General features: G+C 50.1%; 3 protein-coding genes across 4 annotated transcripts in view; all 3 read right to left on the minus strand.

Annotated features, from left to right (window-relative positions):
- Positions 1–719: 719 nt before the first annotated feature.
- On the minus strand, positions 720–9802 carry GNG8 (G protein subunit gamma 8). Of its 2 annotated transcripts, none has more exons than XM_081019542.1 (3): positions 9702–9802; positions 2614–2720; positions 720–1441 (listed from the first exon to the last, which is right to left on the minus strand). In XM_081019542.1, exons 2-3 carry the CDS (start codon positions 2695–2697, stop codon positions 1313–1315), a joined length of 213 nt encoding a protein of 70 aa, XP_080875668.1. In that variant the 5' UTR covers positions 2698–2720; positions 9702–9802; the 3' UTR covers positions 720–1312. The 2 variants fall into 2 exon arrangements, with proteins under 2 accessions (XP_080875668.1, XP_080875667.1); XM_081019541.1 differs by having other exon boundaries at positions 9540–9770.
- The window catches only part of STRN4 (striatin 4), a gene marked incomplete at its 5' end in the record, with an annotated part of 188023 nt that continues 170541 nt past the window's right edge, over positions 4960–22441 (minus strand). Inside the window, one exon of the mRNA XM_081018693.1 lies at positions 4960–4997. Within this exon, the coding sequence (XP_080874819.1) occupies positions 4990–4997 (8 nt within the window). The 3' untranslated portion in view covers positions 4960–4989. The remainder of the gene's footprint in view (positions 4998–22441) is intronic.
- DACT3 (dishevelled binding antagonist of beta catenin 3) overlaps positions 20118–22441 on the minus strand; it is a 43548-nt gene continuing 41224 nt past the window's right edge. Inside the window, exon 4 of the mRNA XM_081018801.1 lies at positions 20118–22200. Within this exon, the coding sequence (XP_080874927.1) occupies positions 20564–22200 (1637 nt within the window). The 3' untranslated portion in view covers positions 20118–20563. The remainder of the gene's footprint in view (positions 22201–22441) is intronic.

Here is a 22441-nt window from a genome sequence, read left to right on the forward strand (position 1 = left end):
AAAGTGCAAGGAGATAAATAGGTACCGCTCCGGCGGGAAGGTAAACGGCGTTTCCGTGCGCTGCTCTGGTTCGCCAGAAGCGGCTTAGTCATGCTGGCCACATGACCCGGAAGCTGTATGCCGGCTCCCTTGGCCAATAAAGCGAGATGAGCGCTGCAACCCCAGAGATGGCCACAACTGGACCTAATAGTCAGGGGTCCCTTTACCTTTACCTTTAAGAAGGTGCAGGAAAAACTACTGATGGGATAAGTGCCTGACAGCATCGCTGTTGGCAAATTGGCTTCTTCTTAAAAGCCCCCAATGTTTTGGCAATGGCTTCTCAGCAGTACAATCTTACGTTTCTCCCACTGAGGCCAGGGGTGGAAATCCGTCTCCCGCTTCAAACCGCATCAGCCACGAAACCGCAACAGATTTAAAAATTGGGGAGAGGGGCTGCTCACTCTATCTAAGGAACTGCACCATTTCCCTAACTCTCCCCTCAAAAACATGTGTGTGATTGATTAAGCTCTGAAACCCGGCCGTGGGCTTCCGGGAACGCCTGCCTTCTGTCCTCCCACGTTTGATGGAAAGGCTGCTAAGATAACTGTTCTGTCTTGCTGCTGTTCCGCAGAAAAGTGAGATAACCGTCAAAGAACACCACCTCCATTAGGACATTTTGCCTCTTGTGGACTCGATGCCCCGAGAGCGTGGTTGGTGGAAACAGGAAAGAGGCGTGGAAATAATCAGTTCAACATTTATTGGAAAGGAAAAACAAAGGAGGAGATGGGAGGTAGAATTCTCCTCTAACAGTACCCTGGGGGCGATTCCTTGAATGGAAGGAGATCATAGAACCATAGAATTGCTGAATTGGAAGGGATCATCAGGGCTCATCTAGATCAACCCATGTTGAGGTCACTTCCTCCCTCCCAGCCCCTGGGGCAGAAGGTTGCCAACCTTCTTGGGCCTGCGGGCACATCTGCCTACCAGAGAAACTGTCATGGGCACCATGCACACATACCAGGGTTTATTTGTTTATCATTGGGATCAGGAAACAACACAGGCCGGACAAGCTTATTTCTGACAGCAATGAGGACCAGTAACTTGCTTTAAAAAAGAAGAAGCTGAGACACGTTTTCTCTACAGAATACACACAGTCCTGTTTTTTGTGTGGGTTTTTTTGCTGGATGGAGATAGGACCAGGTTAGAAATGGGGATTTGAAAGGGGATCAGGGTGTACCACGAACATACAAGAGGAAGTTCCGCCCACCACCGCCCTGGTCTGGAAGTGGGAGGAGTCTACCATTTGTCTCTCCCGTCCAATCCACTTCCAGGCTCACAGCACGATGCAAAAGAGCCGTTTCTCACGGAAGGGGTTCTCCGCAGATGGCACCGGGGTCACCAGAGGGTCCTCTTTGGCGTGGGCTTCGCAGTGGGCCAGGAGGTCGGCCGCTGCCTTGGACACCTGCCACGGAGGGAAAGAGAGTCAGCACGCCATATATATATATACACACCGTATTTTTCGCTCCATAAGACACACTTTTTCCCTCCTAAAAAGTAAGGGGAAATGTGTGTGCGTCTTATGGAGCGAATGCAGGGGGGAGGCAAGCGGGGAAAGCCCCCAAGAGCCACACACAAGCTCTGTGCGGCTCTTGCGGGCTTTTCACCAGGAGGGAGAAGGGACTGACGCGGCCAGTCAGTTCCTTCTCCCTCCTCGTAGAAAAGCCCGCAGGAGCCGCGCACTCCTTAAATATTTTTTTTCTTGATTTTCCCCTCGAAAAACTAGGTGCGCCTTATTGGTCCAGTGCACCCTATGGAGCGAAAAATACAGTGTGTGTGTGTGTATAAACATATCATTTACAACAGTAATTAAATATACTTTTACATCTTATTCCATTTGTTTGACTTCCATCAGTACTGTCTGGAAAATTTTCCCAATCTAATCTCCTAGTATGCATTTCTTATTTTTCCTATTATATTTCAAACTCATAACCAATATCTCTTATCTTTTCCTACTTTATAACACTTCGTATATTTCCCCTTACAAAACTTCTTGTAGTCCTGCTAGCATAATTTGTCGATTACAGTTGCTCTTCAAATAATTCCTATACTTCTTCCAATCTTCTGTAAATCTCTGGTCCCGCAGGTTTCGAATCCTTCGTGTCATTTTGTCCAATTCTGCATAGTCCAATAATTTTGCCTGCCGTTCTTCTTTCGTTGGAACTAGTGAGCACGCCTTTTGCAACACTTAAGCTAGACTACCGCACGGTAGGCCGGCCTGCCTGCCCTTGGAGACTGTTCGGCTGCTTCACCGCGCAGAACTGAAACACGGTGTTGTATACAGTGGTACCTCAGGTTAAGTACTTAATTCGTTCCGGAGGTCCGTTCTTAACCTGAAACTGTTCTTAACCTGAAGCACCACTTTAGCTAATGGGGCCTCCTGCTGCCACCGTGCCGCCGGAGCACGATTTCTGTTCTCATCCTGAAGCAAAGTTCTTAACCTGAAGCACTATTTCTGGGTTAGCGGAGTCTGTAACCTGAAGCATCTGTAACCTGAAGCGTATGTAACCCGAGGTACCACTGTACATGGAAGTGCACCTCATGCAGTAGGTGAGGAGAGGAGATGGGGAAGCTCACCTTCATCCGGTCGATGTTCACTTCCAGTTTCAGCTGCTCCACCGTCTTCCGTGCCTCTGCAATCTTGGCCATGTTGTTAGACATTATCCCTCACCCGGCTGGAGTGGCTTTGTGGTCAGCAGGTGGGCAGAGAGAGGGAGAAGAGACAGGCAGATAGTAATATTCAGTGGAAACAACTGACCTCTGAGCCCTCTCCTCTCAGATTAATAATAATAATAATAATAATAATAATAATAATAATAATAATTTATTTACACCCCGCCCATCTGGCTGGGCTTCCCCAGCCACTCTGGGTGGCTTCCAACCAAATATTAAAACACAGTAATACATCAAACATTAAAAGCTTCCCTAAACAGGGCTGCCTTCAGATGTCTTCTAAAAGTTTGATAGTTGTTCTTCTCTTTGACATCTGGTGGGAGGGCGTTCCACAGGGCGGGCGCCACTACTGAGAAGGCCCTCTGCCTGGTTCCCTGAAACTTGGCTTCTTGCAGTGAGGGAACCGCCAGAAGGCCCTCGGCGCTGGACCTCTGTGTCCGGGCAGAACGATGGGGGTGGAGACGCTCCTTCAGATATTCTGGCCCGAGGCCGTTTAGGGCTTTAAAGATCAACACCAACACTTTGAATTGTGCTTGGAAACGTACTGGGAGCCAATGTAAGTCTTTCAAGACCGGTGTTATGTGGTCTTGGCGGCCGCTCCCAGTCCCCAGTCTAGCTGCCGCATTCGGGATTAGTTGTAGTTTCCGGGTCACCTTCAAAGGTAGCCCCATGTAGAGCACATTGCAATAGTCCAAGCAGGAGATAACCAGAGCATGCACCACTCTGGCGAGACAGACCGCGGGCAGGTAGGGTCTCAGCCTGCAAACCAGATGGAGCTGATAAACAGCTGCCCTGGACACAGAATTGACCTGTGCCTCCATGGACAGCTGTGAGTCCAAAATGACTCCCAGACTGCGCACCTGGTCCTTCAGGGGCACAGTTACCCCATTCAGAACCAGGGAGTCCTCCACACCCGCCAACCTCCTAGACCCCAAAAACAGTACTTCTGTCTTGTCAGGATTCAACCTCAATCTGTTGGCTGCCATCCATCCTCCAACCGCCTCCAGACACTCACACAGGACCTTCACCGCCTTCACTGGTTCTGATTTAAAAGAGAGGTAGAGCTGGGTATCATCTGCATATTGATGAACACCCAGCCCAAACCCCCTGATGATCTCTCCCAGCGGCTGCATGTAGATGTTGAAAAGCATGGGGGAGAGGACAGAACCCTGAGGCACCCCACAAGTGAGAGCCCAGGGGTCTGAACACTCATCCCCCCCACACACTTTCTGAACACGGCTCAGGAGGAAGGAGCGGAACCACTGTATGACAGTGCCCCCAGCTCCCAGCCCCTCTACACGGTCCAGAAGGATATTATGGTCGATGGTATCGAACGCCGCTGAGAGATCCAGCAGAACTAGGAAACAGCTAGTTCTAGATCCAGCGACGTTCACAGAAGCAGTAATTTCATCAGAGCAAACCATAGCCATTATTGATCTCTCAGAATAAACCGTTGTGAGCTTGGGGGGATCAGTCTGGATGATGCCCCAAGCCCCTTCCAATTATTGGGTTCCTGTACCTGATGAGGGCTGGAATCTAACAGAGCAGGTTGCTGAACTGATCGGACAAGTTTCTTTGCAAGACAGTGACCATAGCTGGCCACTTAAGTACCCTCATCAACATCCCAAAAGAAGTAGGTTGTAAGAGTAAAAACTGATTATAGCCTCCAGGTTAATGGGTGGGTCTTTCCTAGCTCCGAGGTAGGAGTTGTGTTTGAGAGCTGGGCTGGAAGCTGGAGACACAGAGTCATGCTTGCTCTGTGCCGGATCCAAAGTTGTCATTTTTGGTTTTTGTACCTAGACAGCATCTTAAAAAGTAGAGGACATCACCTTGCCAACAAAGGTCCGTATAGTAAAAGCTATGGTTTTCCCAGTAGTGATGTATGGAAGTGAAAGCTGGACCATAAAGAAGGCTGATCGCCAAAGAATGGATGCTTTTGAATTATGGTGCTGGGGGAGACTCTTGAGAGTCCCATGGACTGCAAGAAGATCAAACCTCTCCATTCTGAAGGAAATCAGCCCTGAGTGCTCACTGGAAGGACAGATCCTGAAACTGAGGCTCCAAGACTTTGGCCACCTCCTGAGAAGAGAAGACTCCCTGGAAAAGACCCTGATGCTGGGAAAGATGGAGGGCCCAAGGAGAAGGGGACGACAGAGGACGAGATGGTTGGATAGTGTTCTCGAAGCTACAAACATGAGTTTGACCAAACTGGGGGAGGCAGTGGAAGACAGGAGTGCCTGGTGTGCTCTGGTCCAGGGGGTCACAAAGAGTCGGACACGACTAAACAACTAAACAACAACAATACATTTTTGGGGTTTTTTTTTTACATATCAGTTCCAAAAGTCATACAACATAACTTCTCATCTTATACAATATTTCCCAAAGTTGTCATTTTTGAGCCATTTTTGTAGGCAATTGCAAAAAACGACACTGCCGACATGGGTTGCCATACATCCGGATCTTCCCAGACATTTTTTTCCAATTTCCGCCCGGAAACTGCTGCCTACTGCAGTATTCTAGATATGTCTGGGAAAATTCAGGACGTATGACAACACTAATATATATGAAGGGATCTTTTTGTGTGTGTGCGAGAGATTCTTTTTGCAAATGCGACATTAGGAGAGATGCAAGTTAAGCGCTGGTTAATTTTTCTGCAGCTTTTAGAAACAGAATAAAATCACAAGTGAGGCTGCATTTTAGTTTGTTAAGAGTAGAAACTCAGAGAGGGCAAAGAAATTGACAAATTTCTCTCTCCCTACTAGTCAGGGCTGATGAGAGCCACAGCCTTATAACATCTGCAGAGAGGCAGGTCTCCCCACCCCGCTATAGGCAAAACACCTTGAATAGCACAGGACGGCTAAATCTTACTAAATTAAGTCCTTGGTGAGTTACACAATATAGAAAATACAGCTCTGAGAATTTGCTTTCTAAAAGCTGATCCCTCTGGGAGCGAAGGCGTTCTTCAGTTAATGAGGCAGAATCAATAGCGGGTTGTTCAATGACTGCCATTTAACTACTCACGCTGGTAAGGGGGAAAGGTGCTGTTTCGAAAGCAGAACCAACACAAATCCCTTGTCCAGAGAGCCTGCCCCTCTATGCCCCAAACTTATAAATACCTTTGGTGAGCAGCCGCAGAGTAGCATTTGGGGTTTTTGTGCTGGGACTTTTCCATTTAATGAAAAGATTGTGTATGTGTTTCTGGTAAAGGGACCCCTGACCATTAGGTCCAGTTACGGATGACTCTGGGGTTGCGGCGCTCATCTCACTTTATTATTCCTCCATTCTGAAGGAAATCAGCCCTGAGTGCTCACGGGAAGGACAGATCCTGAAGCTGAGGCTCCAATACTTTGGCCACCTCATGAGAAGAGAAGACTCCCTGGAAAAGACCCTGATGTTGGGAAAGATGGAGGGCACAAGGAGAAGGGGGCGACAGAGGACGAGATGGTGGGACAGTGTTCTCGAAGCTACCAGCATGAGTCTGACCAAACTGCAGGAGGCAGTGGAAGACAGGAGTGCCTGGTGTGCTCTGGTCCAGGGGGTCACAAAGAGTCGGACACGACTAAACAACAACAATTATTATTACAGTGGTACCTCGGGTTAAGTACTTAATTCGTTCTGGAGGTCCGTTCTTAACCTGAAACTGTTCTTAACCTGAAGCACCACTTTAGCTAATGGGGCCTCTTGCTGCTGCCGCGCCGCTGGAGCCCGATTTCTGTTCTCATCCTGAAGCAAAGTTCTTAACCTGAAGCACTATTTCTGGGTTAGCGGAGTCTGTAACCTGAAGTGTATGTAACCTGTGGTACCTCTGTATTATGGATGCTGCCTGCAGGATCTGTGAGATGGAGATGCTGGATGAATTTCATTCAAATGCCTTAATTAACAGCGCTGCAACAACAATGGTGTCCACGCCGTCTGGCTCTGCCAGGTCCACCCGCCCTGAGAGTTTAATAGTTTAATAAAGGAAACAGACCCAAAGAGAGAGGTGCGAGTAGATGAAGGGGAAGCTGAACAGCTGGGCGTGACTGAGGAACAGCAGGAAGCCCAGAGGCTGAGCCACGATCCAAGAGAAAAGGGAATTAGCTACACGGCAGGAGCAGCAAGAGGGTCGTGGGGGGCAAATGCAACTCATTAGCCCCCTTCCTTCCACCTCCATGCGCTCCTGACCCCTCACATCAGCCATGCTCAAAGCCCTCGGCTAATTGAGAAGCCCCCTGCAAGGGAGAAGGGAAGGTTTGGGCACATGGAGATGATAAAAGTATGTGGGAACATGAGGGGGGGGGCTCCATTGTGTGCATGGAAAGTGCAATAGGGGAGGGACAGAATCGGTATTTAATACAGATATCCATTACTGAGACCCCTCCCTGCCCGCAGACTGTCTCGCCAGAGTGGTGCATGCTCTAGTTATCTCCCACTTGGACTACTGCAATGCGCTCTGCGTGGGGCTACCTTTGAAGGTGACCCGGAAACGGCAATTAATCCAGAATGCGGCAGCTAGACTGGTGACTGGGAGTTGAGAGATCTTCATTGGCTCCCAGGATGTTTCCGAGCACAATTCAAAGTGTTGGTGCTGACCTTTAAAGCCCTAAACGGCCTCGGTCCAGTATACCTGAAGGAGCGTCTCCACCCCATCGTTCAGCCCGGACACTGAGATCCAGCGCCGAGGGCCTTCTGGCGGTTCCCTCATTGCGAGAGGTGAGGTTACAGGGAACCAGACAGAGGGCCTTCTTGGTAGTGGCGCCCACCCTGTGGAACACCCTCCCTTCAGATGTGAAGGAAATAAGCAGCTATCTTATCTTTAAAAGACGTCTGAAGGCAGCCCTGTTTAGGGAAATTTTTAATATTTAATGCTATATTGTTTTTAACCCTCTATTGGAAGCCACCCAGAATGGCTGAGGAAACTCAGCCAGATGGGCGGGGTATAAATAAATTATTATTATTATTATTATTATTATTATTATTATTATTATTATTTACTACCTCTGAAGTATAGAAAAAGCCTGCAGTGCCTCTGAGCATGGGCAGAGTCATTCCGCTGCCCACCAAGCAACTCGTGCCATGATTCGAGCCAGCCGACGTACATAACCCGGGACAGGGTTGAAGAATGTGGCTCCCACACAGCCCAGCAAATTTGCTGGGGGGGGGGTTTGGAGTCACGAGGAGTGGGAAATTCAGGATTTGCGGACATAAGGTGAGGGACGGGTTTGAGCCAAGTTGGTTTTCCAATGGTCTGCTGCGGAGCAGCCGAAGCACTAAGCAAGAGGGCCTCTGAGCACATGCAGAGTATGCACCTGTGAATGCAAAGAGCAGCTTACATGGGGAGGCCACAGGTGTCTCAGCCTGGTGCCCTCCAGATTATTTAGACTACAGCTGTTGGCTGGTGATGATGGGGGTTGTAGTCCGAAACATACCTGTAGGTTGGAGATGCTGTGATTCTTCACCTGCTGTTCCTCCCTCCCTGTGGAGGCACCAACTCACTGCAGTGCCCGCCCTCGCCAGCTGTGCCCAAAGCCCTTTTGAGCTTGACAGCTGCTGCCGAGGGAGAAAGGAGGTCCCTCATCTTAGATCTACACAGGTAAATATCAGGAGGGGAACGAGCTCTTGTAAGGCAAGAAGGTGGACCCAGACAACGTCTCTCTCCCCGTCGTATCTCACGACCATGGTAAAACCACTTGGATTTTTTAAAAAGACACAGACTAGCAAATGCAGTTCACAGGCAGAGTGCACAATATTGCGGCAGGTATAATTGGCAAGCAATTTCCTGGATTCGGGTGCAAAATTCAGTGGGGAAAATCCATACCGTGGCTGCTAGAAAAGGGGAACTTGCTTATCCTTTGGGGACTTATTCTATGTACCAAGCCAGACCATTAGTACATCTAGTTCAATAGTGTTCACACTGACTGGCAGCAGCCCTCTGGGGGTTCAGGAAGAGGTCTTTTCCTAGCCCTACATGCTGTTGGGGGTCAAACCTGAGAACGTCTACCTGCAAGGCAGATTGCTCTGCCGCTGAGCCCTTCCACCTTGAGGGCATCGCACGCTCCTGGCCTCAGTTCTACCACCTGTTAAATGGGCGCAATAGTGACTTAAGTGGACGTTTTGCCTTTTAAAAGGGATCTCTGAGTATTAAGAGTAAAATCACAGCAACGGAGCATCTGCTAAATAGTTAAAGTTAGCTGTTTGTGGTTCATTGCCCCTCTGCCTTATAAGAAAGCAAAAAGGTGGTGGCCCAAGAGAACTTTTCAAAAAGGAATCTAGCTCATGAAAAAGGCAACTTTTCAAAACCACATCTCCATATGGATGAGCAAAGCCTGAGATATTTTAATTTAATGCCGTTCGCATGGAGAAGGAAGCTATCTCTCTTTGCAGCCAAGAACAGTGCAGTCCTGTGCACGCCTACTCTGAAGTAAGCCCACTCAGTTCAACAGAAAATGTGTAGAGGATTGCAGCCTCACAGTGCATTCCCAACTGCATCTTGTTGAATTCAATGGGGCTAACTCCTAGGTGCGCTTGGTGCACAATTATCAAGCATTGCTTGCATGCCATTTTGTATTTTGAATTCTGCCTCGTATACAGTATTGCAAATATTTTTATTTCCTGCCAATCCACACTACCCTGGTATAATCTGATTGCCTGCAAAAGAGAGAGAGAGAGCGCGCATGGAGAAGCATTGTGATTTTTGGTTCCAGCAGGGAATTTCAACTTGAAAAGTGAAATAAAAGATTAGATGAGACAGGGAAGATCTACCAAGAAGACCTAACTCGGAGAACCAGATGCATTTGGGGGAGAAGTGAGGATTTAAAACGTACCTCCTCAAAGGTGCAGGAACCACCTACCTTGGCCAGATCCAATGCCAAGTCAATCCTCACGCGCTCGGAATCACTCCAGAGCAATAAGCCTCTCGCCCAACCCAACCCAACCCTTTGCCTTGCCTCTCCCCAGCCAGGGACAGCTCCGGGTTCGAAAGGAGGCAAGCAAGGGAGAACTCTGGCTGTTACCTGTTGTCTACGGCCGTCCTTGCAGAGCAAAGTGGCTCCTCTCCGCTGTCTCTGGTCGGAATGAACAGCTGCCACCACCTAGGGCACCGGGAGCCGCAGGAAAGCAGGCAGGGAGGGGAAGCAGGGAGGGAGGCGCCTCCCAGCCCACCCCTGGGAGACACGGTTTCAGAGGAAGGCGGCTTGTAGGAAGAGGGGGTGGGAGGGAAAGCAGGCCCAAGCCCTTCGGAGAGAACTGGCTTGGATTTCAGGTGTCTGAGGTCTGAAGGGCATCAGAAGATCCTGCTGGACCAAACCAATGGTCCATTCGGTCCAGCATCTTCTTCTTGCAGCAGCCAGCCACATGCCTGTGGAAAGCCTGCAAGCAGAATTGGAGCACAAGAGGAACTCTCCCTTCCTGGGGTTTCCAGCAACTGGTACCCAGAAGTGTTGTTGTTGTTGTTTAGTCATTTAGTCGTGTCCGACTCTTCGTGACCCCATGAACCAGAGCACGCCAGGCACTCCTGTCTTCCACTGCCTCCCGCAGTTTGGTCAAAAGCTGCAAGAACACTATCCAACCATCTCGTCCTCTGTCGTCCCCTTCTCCTTGTGCCCTCCATCTTTCCCAATATCAGGGTCTTTTCCAGGGAGTCTTCTCTTCTCATGAGGTGGCCAAAGTCTTGGAGCCTCAGCTTCATGATCTGTCCTTCCAGGGAGCACTCAGGGCTGATTTCCTTCAGAATGGAGAGCTTTGATCTGCTTGCAGTCCATGGGACTCTCAAGAGTCTCCTCCAGCACCAGAATTCAAAAGCATCAATTCTTCGGCGATCAAAGTGTTGGTGCTGACCTTTAAAGCCCTGAATGGCCTCGGTCCAGTATACCTGAAGGAGCGTCTCCACCCCCATCATTCTGCCCGGACATTGAGGTCCAGCGCCGAGGGCCTTCTGGCAGTTCCCTCATTGCAAGAAGTGAGGTTACAGGGAATCAGGCAGAGGGTCTTCTCAGTGGTGGCACCCGCCCTCTGGAACGCCCTCCCACCAGATGTCAAGGAAATAAGCAGCCATCCTTTTATTCTCTCCTCCACATATCGAGTCACATTTATCATAAAGATTTTTTAAAACAATAAAAGACAGTCTGAATACAAGTTTCCTGGTATTCATTCCTGGTATATTGCACTCGAAAAGCAATGACAAACCTAGACAGCATCTTAAAAAGCAGAGACGTCACCTTGCCAACAAAGGTCCGTATAGTTAAAGCTCTGGTTTTCCCAGTAGTGATGTATGGAATTAAGAGCTGGACCATAAAGAAGGCTGATCACCGAAGAATTGATGCTTTTGAATTATGGTGCTGGAGGAGACTCTTGAGATTCCCATGGACTGCAAGAAGATCAAACCTTTCCATTCTGAAGGAAATCAGCCCTGAGTGCTCACTGGAAGGACAGATCCTGAAGCTGAGGCTCCAATACTTTGGCCACCTCATGAGAAGAGAAGACTCCCTGGAAAAGACCCTGATGCTGGGAAAGATGGAGGGCACAAGGAGAAGGGGACAACAGAGGCAAGATGGTTGGACAGTGTTCTCGAAGCTACAAACATGAGTTTGACCAAACTGCGGGAGGCAGTGGAAGACAGGAGTGCCTGGCGTGCTCTGGTCCAGGGGGTCACGAAGAGTCGGACATGACTAAATGACTAAACAAAAACAACTTCCCTGAACTGTCAAGTTGAGAGTTACATTCAGGCACTATTTGTAACATTAAACTTTAAAGATCTGCCCCCCCCCCCCCAATATCCATAACATACTGCTGCATCACACTGTTGACACATGTTCAGCTTGCAGTCCACTAAGACTCCTAGATTCTTTTCACATGTGCTACTGGCAAGCCAGGTGTCCCCCCCATATCATATATCTGTGCAGCTGATTCTTCCCGCCCCACCCCCACCCCAGCCACAGTTTCTGCAGAGGAACAGTGTAAAGGCTGGGAAGGATGACTATAACGTAAAGAACACGGTAGAGAAATGATAATAAAGTATCTCTGGATTTTTTTGATTGCATGCAATGTCAACTTGCATCCATGTGGAGGCAGCATAAAGCAAGAGAACGATGCAATGGAAAATCCTAGACTCTTCAAGGTTCCCTCTTGCCACTGGAATTTGCCACAAAGGTGCGGGTCAACCCCGTTCGCCAACCTGGTGCCCCTTCCAGCTGTTTTGAACCACAACTCCCTGGGGCTGGTGATGAGAGTTGTAGTCTGAAATATCTGGAAACGGCACTGGGTTGGCGAAGGTTCTGCGAATCCCAAATCCTGCTCCTCAAAAAATGGAGCTGGGTTTATTGAAATCTCCCCCTCCCCACCCGAAAAAAGCCAACCCAGACTCATATTTGACCAGGATCCTTTCCAATAATAAAACCACAAATGCCTGTGTTGGAATTGGACTAGTGAGACCTGCGAGATGAGCGCAGAACTCCAGAGTTGGCCACGACTGGACCCAACGGTCAGGGGTCCCTTTACCCTTACTGAAATATACTCGGAGTCCTGTAGTGATTTCATGCACTTTATTGCAGCTTGTAAAAGAGTGATTGAATTGCCCCCCCAAACCTCAGGCTTTTATTTACATTATTTACACAATGAGTCCCGTCTGATTGGCTGATTCTGCTTCCCTCCTGGAGCCTGATTGGTCTTTTCCTGCAAGCCAATCAGTTGTTGCATTCTACGATCCACTTGTCTCTCACTGCATCCGTTGGATCAGCAGATGGAGCAAGTAAGGGTAATCTGCAGAGTGAAGGACCACCTTCCAGATCTTGCCACTGTCGCCATGAACTGAAAAACAAGATAAAGCAGGCATCCCCAACCTTTGGCCCTCCAGATGTTTTGGACTACAATTCTCATCATCTCTGACCACTGGTCCTGTTAGCTAGGGATCATGGGAGTTGTAGGCTAAAACATCTGGAGGGCCGCAGGTTGGTGATGCCTGAGATAAAGGGTCAGATCCTTTGGGTGAGAGATAGCCAACTGCCACACACGACTGGGGGCGTGCGGATCCAGCTCAGTGGCAGCCAGCAGACCAGTCATACTCTAAACCATGGGTAGGCAACCTAAGGCCTGGGGGCCGGATGCAAGCCAATCGCCTCCTCAATCCAGCCCGCGGAATGAGCGTGTTTTTACATGAATAGAATGTGTGCTTTTATTTTAAATGCATCTCTGGGTTATTTGTGGGGCATAGGAATTCGTCCATTTCCACCACCACCCAAAAAAAAGTCCGGCCCACCACATGGCCTGAGCGACGATGGACCAGCCCACAGCTGAAAAAGGTTGCTAACCCCTGGCCTAGGGTCTCTCTTCATCTAAATCCAGCCATGCATGGACCACTTATAAACGCCATCTGCAACTCCTAGAAAGATTTCATCAATGGTGTCTCGGGAAGTCAGGCGAACTAATGCCACTGTACTCGAAGAAGCAAAGATCACCAGTGTCAAAACGATGATTCTTCAACATCAACTTCGTTGGACTGGTCATGTTGCGCGGATGCCTGATTATTGTCTTCCAAAGCAACTATTCTATTCCAACTTAAAAATGGAAAGTGTAATGCTGGTGGTCAACAAAAGAGATTTAAAGACTCTTTCAAAGCAAATCTACAAAAATGTAGTATAAACACCGACAACTGGGAAACACTGGCCTGCGAGCGCTCCAGTTGGAGAACAGCCTTTACCAAAGGTGTCATGGTCTTTGAAGACACTCGAACTCAGGGAGAAAGGGAGAAACGTGCTAAGAGGAAGGCATGTTTGGCAAACCCTCACCGTGATCAACTCCCACCAATGTCCCCACTGTGGAAGGACGTGTGGATCCAGAATTGGCCTCCACAGTCACTTACGGACTCACTGTTAAGACCGTGTTTATGGAAGACAATCTCACTCGGCTACAAGGGATCGCCAAAGAAAGAAGACAGAATTCTTGCTTAAAGTTATCTGCAACCAACCCGACCTCATGAGAAACTGGCCACTCAGATGGTCCTACTGAGACCGGTCTCATTGGAGTCTTAGGCCTTTCTACCTCAGACTCTAACCCCTGCAAAGCTGCCTCTTTGCAACGCTTTTGGCTCCGGCAAAATTGGTTAATAAATAGATCCGGGGGGGGGGGGTAACTTTCAAAGGCATCTCTGACACTTTGCCCCTTCCAGAAGCTTCCAAATTTTCGAGGGTGGAGGAGGGAATGCGGACGACCTTTTCCCATCCCTGACAGAAGTGACTCCATTTTGAGAGGGGCGGGGGGTAACTTATCTATTTAGGAGACCTTGGGCGGCTTTGCTCCTTTGTTCAAGGGAACTTTGCCGGGCGATGTGGCATTTGATCGAATCCAGATGGGATTCCAGTTCCTTCGACCTGATGTCATGTTTGTGTGTGTGTGTGCATGCGCACAGGGCCTTGCTCACAAACACGCACACGCAGACATGCTCGTGAGGTGGTCACCTCCTGACTCCGGTTTCGCCTGCCCTCCCCCGCCCCCCTTTGCGGCAGCTGCGATAAAGGATGCCGAGGGGGCTAAAATTAACCCCAGGAAAATCTCAGGCCAGCGTCTGGAACAGATCAGAATCATTCCAGACACCGAGAGACGGGGGGCGAGGCATGTGTCTGTGAGTGTGCGCATAGTTCAGCGCACTTTGGAGGAGGGCGAAGGAGGGATTGCAAACAGAAAGGAGAAACACACACAGAGTTAAGGTTTAAAAAAACCCCAGCCCTTTAAAGCAGTGGCTGAACGAGAAAGTAAAAATTAGGGTCTCCAGGAACTTTGAGACCCCCACCAGGCAAGGAGAAGGCAGTTCAAGGAGCACCACGGCAAGGAGAGTGGCCAGGCGAATAAAAGGAAGCAAGGAATGGGCCCAGGCCGCTCTGCCCATGCTCAGATGCACCCCTCATTTATTTGCACGAGGGTTGACAACCAGCCAACGTAATGTAGTGTTTAGGACCTGGGAGATAAAGTTTCGAATCCCACCCCGACTCAGCCATGAAACTTACCTTGGGCCACTTGCAATATGCTACTATTCGGAATCCTCAGTAATTTTTCCGTTTTAAGTGAGAATATCCTAATAACCTGTTTTGTTTTGTTTTGTTTTGTTGTCGTTTAGTCGTTTAGTCGTGTCCGACTCTTCTGACCCCGTGGACCAGAGCACGCCAGGCACTCCTGTCTTCCACTGCCTCCCGCAGTTTGGTCAAACTCATGCTGGGAGCTTCGAGAACACTGTCCAACCATCTCGTTCTCTGTCATCCCCTTCTCCTTGTGCCCTCCATCTTCCCCAACATCAGGGTCTGATCTATCTGACTTTTTCTGGGGGAATCTCCTTTGCCTTTCGGCAGGAACCTGAATGCATTTGGGCTTTTAGTCTATTTTGAAATGTTCGATTTAGTTGTCTTAATTTTTTATTAAGCTCTATTTTTATTTTTTTGCATGAATTTTGTATTGGGGGGGGGGCTTTCTTGGCCAAACAGCAACACAGAAATAAGCTTATACATATATATATATAAAAAACAACCTAATGTTCAGGCACCTCCTACACATGCTCTTTAAAGTAACTTTTCCCTTCTTTTTAATGCCATCTCCCCCTAGAAAAGGCATCCTCCACTTTGACCAAGCCTTTCTTAAAGATCCTTTTTATTTCTCTAAACTTAAACGTCTGAAACGCAATAACCTTCAGGTGCCCCAAATCCCTGCTCTTCTGGGGTTGCCCATACAGGAAATTACGCAATAAATAACCTTCATATCCTGGTTATTTATATATTATGGTTTATATTATGGATAATAGCAACAACGTTTGGTTTATATCAATAAATAACGTTTCTATCATGGCCGGGTGTCCTGTGAATTTCACATGTGTTACCTCAGCCTTCCTTACGAGCCCCCTATAAGGTAGGCCTGTCCCAATTCTCCTGACGTTAAGGACTGGCAACAGGATGAGGGAACGTAACCTGGCCTCCCAGTGACTCCAAGGCAGGGGCAAGATTTGAACCCGGGACACGGTATTGCCAAGCTCTCTAACCATGCTTTGCCCCGCCTCTGCCACCATCTCGGTTCCTCAGCTCCTAATTAACCGACATGGGCGATTCGAGACGCCCGTCTCTCCACTCAGGCTTCCGGTATAGGGACCGGCTGGTGCCGTTGCCATGGCGACTCTTCTGCAAGCGCCGGCATCCTCCGTGATGCGGGCAAAGGAGATGAGCACCTTAACCCTTGCTGGGTACCATCCATCTTGTGCGTTCTCTCACATATCGCGGAATCATGGGATTGCAACGCATGTTCTGGAACTTTCCGCCGTGGGCAAACATCACCCGCTAGCCGCCAACTTTGGCCTGGCAAGGCCTCAGCGAGCCCTCCTGTCTTTGCTGCCTGCCTGGGGCTGACAAAACAGGGGGAGAAGCATCTCTTAGCCCCCCAAATGTGGCCGCAGGTTGTGTCGACTCACTTCCCAGCATCCTTTTATCGGTTAACCTGTTCTGGCCTTTGGAGAGGGCTAATTTGGGTCATCTTTGACCCTGTTTCTGGCACTGTTTTTGAAACTCGTACATAAACGATTCAGCTGCTTCCTTTAGCACTTTGTGTTCTCCAGAAAAAAATGGATGGTCCTTTGGCCAGGGTCTCAGGCTTAGCTAAGGCCTCACTCACATTTAGACACTTTCTAACTGGGGGGTGGGGGTGGGTTTTGGTAAGTTTCGCAACTTGTCTTGATGCACATCACACCAAAAATGGGACACACGTTCTCAGCTTTTCCAATTTAAGCAAATAAGAAGATGCTATTTGATTAAAGAACCTTTTTTTTTTGTTAACCAGTACGGTATATATACATACTAATATATATACATACTAAAATGAGCCTAAACTGTTCATAAATATTAACAAGCATATGCTACTATTCGGAATTCTCAGTAATTTTTCCATTTTAAGTGAGAATATCCTAATAACCTGTTTTGTGTTTTTGCTTTGCTTTACAAACCTTTTAAAAGCATTACTAGCCCTCACAATACCAATATTTTTTTCCAGGGGATGTGAAACAGACAACTTATTCTCTCTCTCTCTCTTTAATAATATTTTTATTAAAGATTTTCCTCGTTTACAAAAACACATGCATTGTCTCTTCCTTCAGGTTGTTTTTTCTCTCTCTCTGTGTGTGTGTTTGATTTTAATTCTCCTTCAACTCAGTTGCTTTCCTTTACTCTTCCATGTCATCGAAGCATATGCCCTTGTTTAAACAAATAAAATTAGATAAATATGAATGCAAATATATAGGCTCTGGTGGCCCAGGATTAGATCGTGATGGATAGAGTCCTCTCGGATCAGCAACTACTTTAGCACAGCTTAAAGCAGGCTTCCTCAACCTCGGCCCGCCAGATGTTTTTTGAGACTACAATTCCCATCATCCCTGGCCACTGGTCCTGCTAGCTAGGCATCATGGGAGTTGTAGGCCAAAAACAACAACAAAAACATCCAGGCGCAGAGTAAAAGGGAGGAAAGGGAGGTGGGGTCTCGTGTCTCTCATCTGGAACACATTAGGAGAGGCCCCGTCCACGACATGAGTTTTTCTTTTTTTAAGTCAGCCGCAGCCTAGACGAAAAGGGACTCTGAAAGACTCCCTTCCCTCACCTCCCCCATGCTCAGGTTTCCATTACGAGCCGGTGAGATATTCAGATGGTACAAATTAGGCACGCACTTCATAAAAGAAGCCTCCCCCCCCCCTCCATGCCTGGTTCCAGCTTAAGTTTCTACAATTCCCTAACCGTGCGTCAGGCGAAAGAAGTAAATCAAATCGTGAACCCAAAGGACTCGCCCAGAGGGAGGAGGTTCCCTGTTGCCCTACTGCATGAGTCGCTGATCTGGCCTGGGAGACACATGATTCTGCTGCGTCTTTCCTTTGGGCCCATCAACACCTCCACCCTCGATTCAGGGACACAACAAGGACTCCAATGTGGGCCAATAAATAGCCTTTCTCCCAAACAGGTTTTATAACCAAGGTTGCTTCCACACCATACACTTAAAGCACTATGATACCGCTTTAAATGGTCGTGGTTTGCCGCAAAGGATCCTGGGAGCTGTAGTTTGTTAAGAGTGCAGCGCGATCTTAGGAGACCCTCCCCCATCCCTCTCTCAGAGCTACAATTCCCAGATTTTTTAAACAAGAAATCCCCCTTCCCAGGTACTCTGGGGTGCAAATATAAGGTAAAGGGGCCCCTGACCATTAGGTCCAGTCGTGGCCAACTCTGGGGTTGCGGCGCTCATCTCGCTTTATTGGCCAAGGGAGCCGGCGTACAGCTTTCTAGTCATGTGGCCAGCATGACTAAGCCGCTTCTGGCGAACCAGAGCAGCGCACGGAAACGCCGTTCACTTTCCCGCCGGAGTGGTACCTATTTACCTACTTGCACTTTGAGGTGCTTTTGAACTGCTAGGTTGGCAGGAGCAGGGACCAAGCAATGGGAGCTCACCCCGTCGCAGGGATTCGAACCGCCAACCTTCTGATCGGCAAGCCCTAGGCTCTGTGGTTTAACCCACAGCGCCACCCACGTCCGATCTGCAAAGATGGTGCTCAGCAAATATTTTTTTTAAAAAGGGCACAGGAGTGGTGAATTTATTTCACAGGGGGCTGGGAAGAGAATCCAGATGTCAACCCTCGTGAACACAATTGTATGCTTCTTAGGAGACATAGTTTTGGGGAGCTGAAATGGGTTGTCAATGTGCCCCTAAGCGAATGCGGCCCTTTTATCTGAATAGGATCCCCTGTCCCTGATCTATAGAAATCACGGGGAGCAAAGGATCCCATTTCAAACACACAATGGCCCAGTCTTTGGGACCCAGGTTCAAAGAGACACAAAAGTCCCTTTTTGGAGGAGGAGTTCAGCCAAGGAGGCCACGGGCTCATTTCTCTGGCTCCCGCCTTGCAGAAGCCGTTGCAATAATTTAGCTGAGCCAGGATTGCTTGGAGGGAGGAGAAGGGCTGGCGGAAAGGAGCCGTGCTTTCCCCTATATTGGGGGCAGCTGGGGGATGGGAGAAGTGCCGAGCGTTCCTGGGGAAGGAATTTGGAAAAGCAGAACCCGCCTTCCTGGCTGCGCGGAGAGCATCTGGTTTTCATAAGGGGCTTCAGCTCTGAGCAAAAGGGAATATATTTATGAGAGAGAGATGGACCTCAGATAGCAGTGCGGAAAAAGCAGAATTTTGTCCTGAGCTGCCCAGCGGTTATAGGACTCAAATGGGCTCGCAGGATCCAAGGCATAGCTGTCAACTTTTCCCTTTTCTTGTGAGGAAGCCTATTCGGAATAAGGGAATTTCCCTTAAGAAAAGGGAAACGTTGACAGCTATGATCCAAGGATTTCCTGCTTTCGCTTTAAAGGGACGGTTCAGAATTGGAATCGCTTGGGCTGGTTTGCATACTACAAGGACAAACATAATATATATATAAAGCTTGAGGCACAGCCCTGTTCTGCAACCAAATTAAAAGCTTCCTCTGAGCAAGTGCAGAGTGCCTTTTCCTGAAGCCACACGTTAAGCTTCAGGAACGGGGAGTTTCCAGAGAGGGGATACTATTTTCAAGCAGGCTTGAGGCCTACTGCAAAAGCCGTTTTTCTCCCCTCTTTCAGAGTTTTGGCTCTTGTTCCATCCTACTAGGCTGGACTTTTAGGTAAAGCTTCATTCCACAGCCCATACTTGCTTACTTTCCCCCAAAGGAGATACAGTAAAGGTTTTCTTTTTCTCCTTCTCTACCCTACCACACCCCTCATTGTCAAATCCTCCTTTTTTTCTCCTCTCTCTTTCTCTCTCTCTCTCACAAATGCATTGCTGCAATGAGAGTTATGCAAACCAGAAACGCACTCTGTTCTTGCCGTCAGTTAAACAGATTTTGCAGGTTTGGGAAGCCCAAGCAAACCCCTACAAAATCTCTTTTTCCTAAGTCAGAAGCGGGATGTGTATGCAATCATCGCAGGCCCCTTTTTCAAACAGCCTTCAGCTCTCCAAATAAAACTATCACCTGGTTCAAGAGACGAAACCCAGAGCCCATGATGTGCCCCTCTAGGTCCCTCAGAAAACCAACGCAGCTAAGCGTTTAAGCTTCATTGGCTTCTCAGCTTTATATCTGGATCTCGGCCACAAAACTTAAGCTTTCAGGGCTGATTCATACTGGGTTTCACCGGGATTTGGCCAGCGTTTGAGGCAGCTAACTCGTAAAATGTGAAGGGGAGACGCACGTCTCTAAAAGGAGGGGTCGGCAGCTGGACTGCTCAAGGGCCCCATCCTGCCCCCCTCCCAGTATCACCAGTGGCCTTCCCAGCTGCCGACCCACAGACAACATGAACATGGAGGGCCAAAAGCCTTTATGAAAGGGGGGAGAGTTCCCTCCCTCCATCACCATCTTTAAAGCAATCTTCCTTTACAGGCAAGTCGTTGACATCATCCACAAAAAACAACCCCCCAAGAAACAAAACACTGAATTTTATTTACACAGAGAGAAAGGATATCTTTACAGGAATACAAGATTGGCAGTGTCAGTGTCAGACTCCAGAGTTTTGCAGCGGAACCCGGACTCCTGAGAAGTCAACTGTACAAAAACCATAATAAATACCTCTCCTTTAAAAATGGACGGGATTAGAAAGGGGTGGCAGCTGGGGGGGCGAGAGGGAGGGAGACCATTTTAGCGGTTTTTCGTGCAGCTGGGGAAAGAGCGTTAAGAATCATGGGCACCCCAAACTCTGTTCAAAGGCAGTGTTAACTTCCCCAGGTTTTCCCCCGGGGGATGAAAATGGAGCAGATCACACAGTCCTGCAGTTGGAGCCGGACCGGATGTTGGGGTGTTGGGAATGTGAGGTGCATTTGAGGGGGACCTTTCTGCCGAAAGAGGGACAAAATGGCCGCCCTCCTTCACACCGTCGTCATGACTTTGAGGGAGCCCGAGCGGAAGCGCATGATCTTCTTCTTCAGCGCGTGCGAGGCCTTGATCTTGACGAAGACCTTGGGCTGCCCGCCCGCCGCCTTCCCCGGCCCAGAGGCCGATACGAGCTGCGGGGAGAGCTGCTGCGGCCACACCAGGCCACCGCTCTCGTCCGTGTCGCTGGACGCCCCGCTGCTGTAGGCCGGAGGCGAGTCCCCCTCGCTCAGGCTCGACTCGCTGTCGCCGTAAACAAGGCCTTCCTCCAGTCGGCACATGGGCGCTTGCCGGGCCGGCTCGGCCGAGCATTCGGAGTCGCTCCCGGCGTAGCTGTACCCCACCGGCCCGACCCCCCGACGGCTCCGGCGCGGCTCGGCGGCGCTCCCACCGGCAGCCTCCTCCTGGCAGATCTCCGCCGTCGAGCGCCACTTGCGGTAGCCACTGGCCACGTTGCCGTGAGGCCGCCTCGGGCGGGCTGGCTTGCTGGCGGCCTCGTCCCGCTCAGCCGTGCCATACTTGACCCCCGGTTTGTTGAGGAGGCTGTTCTCCGACTGCGAGCGAGCCGCCTTCCTTGACCTGGGGGAGCTTTTCCGGCCGCCCCCTTTCCTCCCTGCCGCCTCACCGCTGCCCTCCTCGCTGAAGCGGCATTTCTTGGGGGGCGCCGACACCCGCGGCCGCTCCCTGGGCAGCAAGGGGGCCCGTTCCGGCGACAGTTCCACGGAGCGCCCCTTGGTCAGGGGAGGGGGCTTCTTTTTGCCAGGCCGCAGGGCCTGCTGCGCCCGGGGAGGCTGCTGAGCTGGGATGTAGTGGGCCTTGACCATGAGGCAGGCCCCGTCCTCAGACTCGTAGGAGGCCAGGTCCTGGTTGCTGCCAGGGGCCACTCCGTCGTCTCTATCCAGCAGCGGGGACGATGGGTAGGCCGCTTCATACTGGTCAGCGGACGGAGGTCTCATATGGGCCAAGGCCTGCAGCTTGGGGGGCTTCTTGAGGCTGGCGTGGGGCGGGCTGTAGTCCTCAGAGGCTGCTTTGGCCGCCAGCGTCCTCTCGGCCGCGGCATCCCACGAGGACCAGATCCGTGTGGCCGCGGCGGCCCCCCCTTCATGGCCGCAGGGCGAAGGGGTGCTGCTACCCCTCTCCACGGCCGGAGGGTGTTTGCGCTCAGCCGGCGGAGGCAGAAGCTCCAGGGGCCTCTTGCACAGGCTGTTTTGCCTGGCCACGGCGCCCTTGGCAGGCGGCTCCGAACCTAGGCTCGTCCTGGGCTTGCTGCCCCTCACCAGCTGGCTGCGGCGGCGGACGAGCCGGGAGATGTAGCTCTCCACTTTGTGGCAGTGCGAGGCGGCGGCTTCCGAGTAGAACTGGAACTCGCCGCCGTAGGCGTCCAGGCCCCCGTCCCCGTCTGCGGGGTAGGCCCTGGAGGCGGCCGAAGAGAAAGCGGGGTCTTCGTAGAGGTGGCTCCGCAGCAAGGGGTTCTGCAGGGCCACGGCGTGGAGAGGGCTGGGGTACAGGAAAGGGTCTGGCGGGTAGCCGGGGGGCTCTTCGGCGTAGTCGTGGGAACTGGAGTAGGGGGCAGAGAAGGAGCGGGGCACTGTGCTCCGATGGGGCCCGTCTTTGCTGCTGTTGCCCACATCGCCTGGGAACCGAGGCGGGAAGAAAAGGAGACAGAGAGAGAGAGAGAGAGAAAGAGGTTGGCTGAAACTCTCTGGCCACATTGCCGTCCTACATTTAAAAAGTGCCATGACGCCATTTTAAACATGGCTTCCCCCAAAGAATTCTGGGAGCAGTAGTTCATTGAGGGTGCTAGCAGCTGTTAGGAGACACCCCCACCCAACCACCATTCCCCTCCCAGAATTACAATTCCCTGTTCCATATGA

The sequence above is a fragment of the Podarcis pityusensis genome (genome assembly GCF_964106645.2).
Source record: "Podarcis pityusensis genome assembly, chromosome: 8".
Classification (NCBI taxonomy): domain Eukaryota; kingdom Metazoa; phylum Chordata; class Lepidosauria; order Squamata; family Lacertidae; genus Podarcis; species Podarcis pityusensis.

Bases quoted from the DNA above. Each gene is read 5' to 3' on its own strand.
- GNG8 (XM_081019542.1), bottom strand. From the start codon at position 2,697: ATGTCTAACAACATGGCCAAGATTGCAGAGGCACGGAAGACGGTGGAG. The intron at 1,442-2,613 runs GTGAGCTTCCCC...CCTCCGTGGCAG, and splicing joins TGAACATCGACCGGATGAAG to GTGTCCAAGGCAGCGGCCGA.